We start from the raw sequence: 9,988 nt of genomic DNA, 5'->3' as shown, positions 1-9,988 counted from the left end.
GTCAAATCCTGTCAAACAAATGTCCCTACTATCTGCTAAAGAAACCTGTGAGCATAACGTCATTGTTATTTGTTGCAATATACATGAGCTTACTGTGTTCTGATACCAGCATTTTTACGCATGTTTTGCCGGCATTAACAGGCAACTTAGCAAATCACATGTTTCAGCAAGACCCATTTATAGCCATGATACATCCAGTAACAATACATTACAATACATTAACATACATGTATATCAAGTTGCTTCCGTTTTATTGTACATGAGCCGTGCTTTATAGGATTTAAAATATTATTGGATATATTATTTACAATAACCTTAAGTCACATGACATATTGAGAGCATGGTGGTGACAACGGAACAGCTAGCATATCAGCACTCATCGAACACGTTTGATTTCAAATGACACAAGTAAAACCGTTCCATGAGCATTCCGTTACTGACGGTCAACTTGCGTATATGATATCATAATTCTGTAATTTGCCCATCTGTCAATACGTAGATATGTCCTTTTTATGTTGTTTATGATAGTAAATGTGTCTCAACGATTCCCTGTATCTGCAGATAAACACTTTTTTTTCGTAATTTATGTGAGCAGTCTTAGCGGTCAGTAAATACAATCCCAGGAATACAGTGTTTATGCGGTCTATCTAATATAAGCCATATCTTGAAAGCCGTTGACACATGATCGTAACGACGCCAATGCTCCCGATCTCGACCAATTGGCGAAAATCTTTTGCACGCAACATATAGCTTACATTTGGCCACTAGCGCGCTTACCATAACTAACGACGATCAAAGGCAGGTGAACACTCGTACAAGCGAACACAACATGAGGTCGGTGTCTCTTAGCGTGTTGCTTCTACTCTTTGGAGTGGTTTGCTGTGTTGAAGGTAATCAATTTTATCTAGCTTCATCTTTGTTATACTTAAATGTAGATCAAGCTATTTTCAATATCATACACGTAAGAATTGTAAAGATGTCCATTTAATGTCGTATCAAACTTGAACAAGACAATTAATTATTACTTCTTAGCCAACAAAACATTCGAAGCAATTTCTATGAAAAGAATATTTTAAATGTAAACTGAAAACAAATCGATATGCATATTATCAAATCATTATCAGTACGCTGTATATCTATATGCCTTTTTTCGAAACAGGTCGTGGCTACTTGAGTAAGAGACCACGTCCACAAATAGATCTGCCTGAAAAGGGGGTGTCAAAAGCTACCCAGATGGCTAAGCCTGAGAAGACATCCATAAACCGTCCAGCTAGTTCTCGATCATCGAGATGCCCGCGACCTCGATGTACCTTTGGTCGCATCCCAGACGCCTGTCGACAGGAAACGTTTTTCACAACAAAAGCCGGTAGACGGTGTAAAGGATGCGATATTGACATTTGCCCAGACGGAAATTTTGATACCGGAAGTACTTCTTTCACTGATCAGATATCTGCCGGAAGTGATCTTTTCCGTGATTCCGTTTCAAGAAGTCGACAGGCTGAAAGGAGACAACCGCCCAGAAGAGTTCAAGATGATTTTCGCAACAATGAACTTTTTGATAATCAGAGTACACGCAGAGGATCAAGAAGGCAATCTAGTGGACAGTCAACGTTTTTGCGAAGCAATCGTAATCGTATTCCAGTGACAGATAACAGCTGGGCATCTCCAGGTTTCTAAATAATGTAACATTTAGACTGCAAATAATTCATTGATATCAAGTTCAAATGAACCATACTAAGATCTGTGTTTTAAATTAGATTTCATAATACTTAGATAGTAGGTATTGGTATTTTTATGATATCATATACGCGTCGTCTGAATTTATAGCGTATCGCGTTATAACAAGATAGATGAGTTGTTTTAGCAAGAAAGATAATTGTAATAACAAATAGATTTCTTGCATGGTAATAATGAGTAATAGAATCTTCCCCTACCTTGGGGTTGTAACAGAGAAATGTCAAACCAAATAAGTAATATTCTCTTTTTCTATATCTCTGCAAAGCCTCGGGTTATACAATCAGGAATATCAACCGGAGACGTGTGCTCAAGATAGGGGGTTGTTATTTTCCTCTCATCATACTATTTTATTTATTCAGGTCCAGTTGTTCAAATATTTTTAAAGTATTGCAATGTAACGCATCATTGATATGACATCATTATATTGGTGCCGCGAAGTCCTTGTATCATTGGCAGCACGTTATATGGTATACCATGTGGATTGACTGAAGAAAAGAAATCACACCGTTGCTAGTTACCGAGAAATATTGAGCAAATAAAACGAGGAACAAATGTGTGAATGATAGGATAGATAGTTATCTCGTCATAACGAGATCAGAAGAAAAAACATCTAGAAGAAGCATGTGCTTTGTTTGGTTTCTTCGTTGGGCATACGGAGGCACTACAACTCCACAGCTGAGACCTCTTTGGCATCTACTTTAAAAGTAAAGTACTATGAAATTATTTGAACGCTTATGACAATAAAACGTATAGCGCACACTGCAGCCAATGTAAAAATATTTACTGTACCGAGGAAATGAAGTCAACAGTACTGTAAACGATCCTCATACTACAAGACGCAATTAGAAAATCGATGAGACATCGAACCAAAAAGAAAATGACCTGTAGTAAATTTATAATGAATGGAAATTTTCGAAGATTAAAATTGAACGGAAAAGGTAGGTGAATGGAAGGAAAAATAAACTTCCGAAATCGTTATTCCTGTATTTTCAATTGTGATGGAAGATATTGAAGACAACCATCTTTGTTTCTGTGAAGACGAGATATAATTCGTTGTTACGACCATGTAAAGCGGCATGTGTGTTATTTGTGCGAATACTTAGTATCGAAATCTGGGAACTGAAAAGTGACTATGTGATGAAATGCACTTTCCGATAAACATCTAGCTTAATGAAGTGAAAACAAAGAAATGTTTATTTTTGGATGAATTTATTTCCCATTAGAGACACACACATGTATATGAAATAGATTCTCGTTATATCAAAACTCTCTAAAATAGGAAAACAACAACGATCTGTTAAACTACTGCAACATTTCATTAGAAAACATAAAATATCGTACTTTCAAACAATTACTTATCTTTGGATGGAATTAGTTCCGTATTTCGGACAGCTGCGGACACACACCAATGTCAACAATCAATGAATATCAATGACTTCTTAACTCGACAGCATACTCAAACCTCAAGGAAATCAGAAGTATTATTGCGTTAAATCAAGTGTATAGGTGTATAAGATTTTAATAAACATTGTAGTATTACAATACTCGTGTAGTTTTCTGAATACGTTACTATTGTATACGAAAGTTCACTTCAAAGCGTTATATAATGGAAATTTTATTTTAGATTATTTAAATTGACATTTGTATATTCGATTACATGTAGCACAAAAGAAAACATTGCCTTTTGTGTTCATAAAAAGAAAAATAGTTTAATCACATCATGTTGTGGTAGGAAGTTTAACTTTTATTAAAGACGATCAATAACAGTTGAAATTTCCAGGCAAAAGATTCATTTTACAGAAAAGCAACCAAAATAAGTAGGTTTTGCTAATCCATTACTCATCCTATCTAAAACATACATTAAACACAACATATATATGTATTCAAATGGTAGGAACGGCTACAATAAGCCAATTAAGGTACAATCATTTCAGTATCTTGTTAATTAAATCGACCTCACCAACATCTAGTACATGTATGTAGGAGGTTGGAGGGAAATGTCCAGTTATTTACTTTATCTTCTTTTCTCTATACATAAGCACACCAATGTGTTATCCATGTGTTCCGACAAGATTTCACCCATTGTAGTATTCGGTAGAGCATAGGCGTGTTTTATATAAACTACAGTCTGCACATGTCGATATAATAACGAACACTAATTCAACCTCATAAAGCTAACTATATCATCGTAGACACACGTCAGGTTGATGACTAATTGTTGTTTAAGATTGTAGAAGGTTGCAACTACATAATTATATACATCTGAAGATGGTAATCAAAGCGCTGTTGCTTAGCAAATATACGAATTTCTTATTTACTAAGCACCTGTTATAAACAGCTTGATACATATATACAACGGTATGGTGACACACCAATGTAGCCACAAACCTAAGCTACAACTCCGAATTAATTATCATAGGCATGCTATAGATTGGCGAGATCGAACGACAACAGACATTTATTGACATCCTAGTGACAGGTCATGTCATTTAAACAAAGATCAAGTTCTATAAGGATGCATACAATATACACGCCGACACCAGGATGACAAATGTTTTACCGGAGACTTACAGGCTAAATATGTTTCTTTTCACAATATAATAATATAATATATATTTTTTTTGTTCATTATTTACTAAGAACCGAAAGAAATTTAGAGTTCCGATATGATGTGAAGAACATATCTGTGCTTTTATATTTTGTGAAATACTGTATTTATATATATATAAACGACTTATAGCACAGATTACTACAGAAGGTTTAAAAGGCGTGGTTGTGGGGAATTTAATACCGCAAACTACGTCAGACAAGGCCAACTACAAAATATAAAAATCAAAATTTCGTGAAATTTAACTATACAGTACATATTCCTGTGATATCCGAAACTTGACCCTCACACTCAGCTATTATCTGGTTATTTCATACACACCTTGTTAATGGGTAATTTTCCATTATTTATACGAAATACCAGAAAATTGTTTCCCAGAGATTTTAAACATTTCTAACTGTAACTTACATTCCATAACGAGAATGATCTTTTAATATATAAGCTTCGACAGACTTAATGAACTTCACTCAAACATAATATAAAACTTAAGAGCGGACAATAATAAAATATTTGTCATTTATCACAGTAATTAATGAAGTGTATAACTAAATATTCAAACTCGTACCAATAAATTCAGTGAGGTTATTATCAATTCCAGATGGATTATATCAAATGAAACCCTACAGTGCTGCTGGCAGGAAGTAGTTAAATATGTATTGTATATATCTTTGATTCATTTGAACACCAATTGAATACACATAGGAAATATCGAGGCACTCTAAGTATTGACCTACATTCAGTATTTCAGATTTCAGATTACATTAACGACATTGAGACACATTACTGAGACTGCATTGCCTATTGAAATTCAATTGCATAACCGTGACATCTATAAAATGGTTTATATCAAAATCACTGGGTTGTATAGTAGTTTTGTTTCTTATTACATTGTGGTGTACATCATTTAAAGGGTTAGATCCATTAGGCTGCACTATTCGCACTTGATTATCATGTGATATACTTTAAAGTCAAAATAAAAATCGACAGATTATTAAAGATGGCTGGAAGGGTTAAATCCACAACTATTTTCTCTCTGTTTAATTTACTCGTATATCTAATACGACAAATATGTTATAAAACACTCTGAAATATTTTTTGAGTTTTTTTTCTGAAATATAGTTTTAATGCCAGAACTAAGAATTTAGTTTTAGATATAACAGAATAAAACAGAAAACTATCAAACCAAACAACCTCACACAAAACTCACGCGTTCAAGTCTACTAGAGAAGATACTGAAAAATCTTTTACACTCTTTATGTATACGTGGAAAATCGTCTGCTATAACAGCAGGCCATCGAATGACAAGTGATGAAACATGCTGCCACAATATATTCATCAATTACGTGAACATTTTCAGATTAGATTCCATCAAAAATGGTCAAAATCATTATGCAGGGTATACGTCAATTTTTTTTTAAATAGGACCAATTATTAAATCAACTATTGGTTAAGCAAGTAAAGCACACTGGTAACACTTGACATAATTTACCTTAGCGTCATTTATGTCAGACGCTTGTGATATAAAGATCAAACCAAACTATCAACATGACAGAATTACAATTACTGTAGTTACACCCCTTATATCGAGATGATAACAATCGTACTTAACTCCCTTGCATTGAAGTGTATCACAGCTAGTGTATAATGTGAGTGCGATGTTTCAGTGACTACATTACCACCTTAATCAGGCAAATGACCAGTTAGCAGCAATGTGTACTTAGGTGTTATGGGCCATTTGTTTGGTTAAGATGACAGGGTAGTCACCGAAACGGCCCAAATCGTACATTTTATTAAACATTAAAAGGTTGCCAACCTGAAGACCATATTTCATGATTTCGACCGTAGTAATCTCCCTTCGATTGAGAGAAACGGTCTATCATTTTTGTTAAAAAGGAAACATAACAGTAAACATCAGAAATAGTATCACACACAGGTAATTAACAATAAACAAAGGCAATCGTACATATAATCAACTAATCATCGAAATTGACAATCACCAATTATAAACTTTTCAAATTGTGTGAAAATCTTTCTTTAGAAACAATTTGAAGATATTCTCGTTGATGTCTCGTTATCGATTTTTAAATGAACCTATTGTCAGGGTGGTTCCCGTTTGGCTAACATATGTATAGTCAATACTTGTCACCCTTTACAATTGTACGTAGATAGAACAAAATAACACAAGCTTTTTTTTATTCTAAGGAATTCAAATTAAAGTGTATATCAAAAAAAGCAAATGTACAAGCTATCGGAAGGAGAAATTCTAGACTCATTGAGGAAGATCCGATAATGACGTCCCCATACATAACAAAAGTAAACTATCAAACGTTAATCAGTGAGGATAAAAAAAACTATTAAAATATTCCAAATAACATCACAGGTTGGTCTACCTGGTGATAATATAGATCTATAAATGCATTTCATGGTAGTAGTTTCTGCCACAATTACCCTGTAGATTACTTCATCGTACTATTCAAAACAAATACAAATGAAATGAAATAATAATCGTCTATAAAGTTTTACCAAAAATAAAGCAAATTTTAGTATGGATAAAACTCATTTCTTTTCCCATCAACATCAAATCGATAGTCAGTATGCCGTAGATGGAGCACTGGTTGCGCTTCTCAGGATATTTGCTTTACATTATCAAATTAAGATATTGGCATCCATAAAAACAGTTCACTTAATACATGTAACCCAATACATATATATTCGTTTTATATTCACTACACACTGACACATGGCACACACATATATATTCTTAAGAGTTTGGTATCAACTCCATCCTAATATATCTTTAAGCTCAGAATCACGTGGGTGCACGATATCAATGTCATAGATATAATGCCAAACGGTAATGGGTTTGTTGTAAGCTATCGCGTCTCACACGTTATACTACACATTGTAAAACACAAAAAGCTTTGCAGAAGTATTTTAGAATATTTTAAAGAAGCCGATGGATTTCTTCCTTGTTATTAAGCCAGTGTCATATGTTCCAGAGAAGCCGAATTTGATATTCTTTAACATCGATCTCTTTGATTTGTATATTGTGTTGCAGATGTCCGTAAGGTTGGTATTCCTAATTGCAAAATGTTTTATGCTGGTGTACTTTTGATTAAGTCCAGTAGAAGAGGGTGTTTCGACATCACCGGCCATCCCGATTTGATCTTGTTCATTTTGTGACTGCATTCCGTCAATGACCGTAATGCTGTCAAACGTTCTAGTAACAGACGTATTCTTCTATCTGGATTGAGATCATTTTTCTTTGCCAACCACCGGATACAATTTAAAAGTTTCCACTGGATTTTCTCCACCTTCTCTGGCTCCTGAAGTTTACAGCGATCTGAAAATGCAAAAAGCAAGAATGGTCAATAGGAATATGAAGCCCTAGAAAACAGAAGAATAGAAAAATCAGTTAACAGTTTCAAATGATTCAACAAGAGGCCCGGATGGCCTGCATCACTCACATGGATATTTCAGTAAGGCAAAATATTCTAATTTAAGTTATATTTCAAATATGTTCCTACTTTTGAACCGCCTCTTCCAACAATGGTTCAAAATACAGGTGAACTAACTATCCTGTCATTTATGAAAAAGGATTTTAAAGTTGTTTTTTGTTTAACTATATTTTCCCTGTCGGGCCCCTTTTCTCCAACCCATTGAGTTCCACTTACTTCGTTTATACAACATTATATCTCATTTGGCCAATAATGCTCCAGACCAAATTCATCGAAATAAATTCAGTTTTTCATGACTAATAGTGATTTAAATGATTTACCCCCATTTTCATTATTGAGCCCCGCCCCTCCGGCCCCATGGGATCCACACCCTAAATGTATACAACACTAGATCTCCTTGGCCCAATAATGCTCCAGACCAAATTTCATCAAAATCCATTCAGGCGTTCAGTACAAGTAGGGATTTAAAGGAAATGTTGCCAGACGACGGACGCCACACCATAGCAGAAGCTCATAAGCTTTTAGCTGTTACCTCTAAATGAGATATACTAATATAATAATAATACTAGAACAAACATAGATTATGTTTCAGACTCTAGCAGATGTAAGTTTGGTAATGTGATTTTGGACTGATACATCCATACCAAACCGGTGATTCATATTTAACTCTTTTAGAAGCTATAAGAACATTACTAAAACGTATAAGGGACATATGCTCTGACCAACTGCAACATGCATAAAATACCTAATTTTCCCATATATAAGTGCGGTAATAAACTTCAACCTTATAATAAGGTAACCGACAGAACAACCATAAACTTTGCGACAAACATAATTTTAGCGATGTCCGAATGTCCATTATTATATAAGTTGAATATGTAATACACATATGATTTATTCACGCACCTCTGAATGTAGCAACTACTCCACGAAGCAGAACTATTTCCTCAGTATTCATATTCAAAGCATGCAATGTTCTTGCGAAGTTAAACACTTCGTCTGTGTGTTCTGCTGCAAACAGTTTTGCAAAGTCATCCTTATGGGCATTGATACAACCGGACACCACCGAGAGCTCAGGGTTGATCATTCGAAATTCCATGAGAATCCAGAATTCAAAATGGCTCGCTACAAATATTGAAAAGGTTTTATTTAATTATATAAAAGACTGTTTTATGCTAAACAACAAATGTAATGGGTTGATATTCTTACTACTGCATCCTTGAAGGCTAGGGGACAATTATTCATGATACATAGGACATTGTTGATATACTTATATCTGCAATATTGCCATATGCTAGATCAAGTCAGATTGATGGATTTCCTGTGCAACGTCATATTGGTTTCAATAACACACTGATATTGCTATGCTGTTTCTAAACTCGATAAATGGGATAACATCGTACCGCTACCTTATATGGTGTAATATGAAATTCTCTTATTTTCATTAATGTTGAGGAAATGACATTCTATCCGCCATACTATTTTAGCAGCTGCTGATTTCATCAAATGATTTCAAAACGTTCTATTGTTAATCACTGCTGCATACTTATAACATATATAACACCTCGCCTGCTTATCTTTTAGGGAGGGATACTTTGAGTTACTGAACTCAACAACCTGTCGAACTAAAGTCAGTTATTCCGAGGGTGGCTAAAAACTCATTTAAGACAATAAAATATTACTGTTTATCAAATTAAAACAATGTTTTATGGTAATGATAAGTGAATAACAATTCTCCATGTGCCTTTAACTTCAGATTTAAGTATCATAGCACTTCACACTGAATAACAAATTAACATCATAACAATTTACACTTCCTCAAATCCTTCAGAAAAAAATCCTCAGACAGATAAAAGATATCACGCAAATGTATGTTTGCTTACAGCATAAAATATTTACATTTTATTAAATTTGTCTGGTCCTCCACAGATAGTTCCGAAAAGCCCGGTATGAGACGAACAAGCTCCACCATGTTTCGCAAACCATGCTCCATCTGACAGGCAATGTTTGCCATCAACTCCTCACGGTTATCCAAATCGATACCAGTCAGTTGTTTAAACTCTTGGTGAACATCTGGAGGAAGGGTGGACATAGTTCCAAATAGTTCTACCCGGGATTTGTATTGTTCCTGTAAAAACAAAAATATCAAACCTGTAATCACCGATACGTGACCAGTTATGGGCGA

The 9,988-nt window shown here is 34.6% G+C and overlaps 2 protein-coding genes across 3 annotated transcripts in view; one reads left to right on the top strand and one right to left on the bottom strand.

The window, feature by feature from the left end:
• Nucleotides 1-657: 657 nt before the first annotated feature.
• LOC117335456 lies at nucleotides 658-2,715 on the top strand. Its single transcript, XM_033895463.1, has 2 exons — nucleotides 658-890; nucleotides 1,160-2,715. The coding sequence occupies exons 1-2, from the start codon at nucleotides 830-832 to the stop codon at nucleotides 1,675-1,677; spliced, it is 579 nt and encodes a 192-aa protein (XP_033751354.1). The 5' UTR covers nucleotides 658-829; the 3' UTR covers nucleotides 1,678-2,715.
• Nucleotides 2,716-2,929: 214 nt separating this feature from the next.
• LOC117335455 (nuclear receptor subfamily 1 group D member 2-like) overlaps nucleotides 2,930-9,988 on the bottom strand; it is a 30,378-nt gene continuing 23,319 nt past the window's right edge. For both annotated transcript variants that reach the window (XM_033895462.1, XM_033895461.1), the window contains exons 5-7: nucleotides 9,703-9,931; nucleotides 8,710-8,928; nucleotides 2,930-7,688 (exon numbers count right to left, since the gene is read on the bottom strand). In XM_033895462.1, coding sequence (XP_033751353.1) covers nucleotides 7,441-7,688; nucleotides 8,710-8,928; nucleotides 9,703-9,931 — 696 coding nt within the window. In that variant the 3' untranslated portion in view covers nucleotides 2,930-7,440. The remainder of the gene's footprint in view (nucleotides 7,689-8,709; nucleotides 8,929-9,702; nucleotides 9,932-9,988) is intronic.

The sequence above is a fragment of the Pecten maximus genome, chromosome 10 (assembly GCF_902652985.1).
Source record: "Pecten maximus chromosome 10, xPecMax1.1, whole genome shotgun sequence".
Classification (NCBI taxonomy): Eukaryota; Metazoa; Mollusca; class Bivalvia; order Pectinida; family Pectinidae; genus Pecten; species Pecten maximus.
The sequence above is the reverse complement of the archived record's forward strand: the minus strand, read 5'-3'. Positions and strand labels throughout refer to the sequence as shown.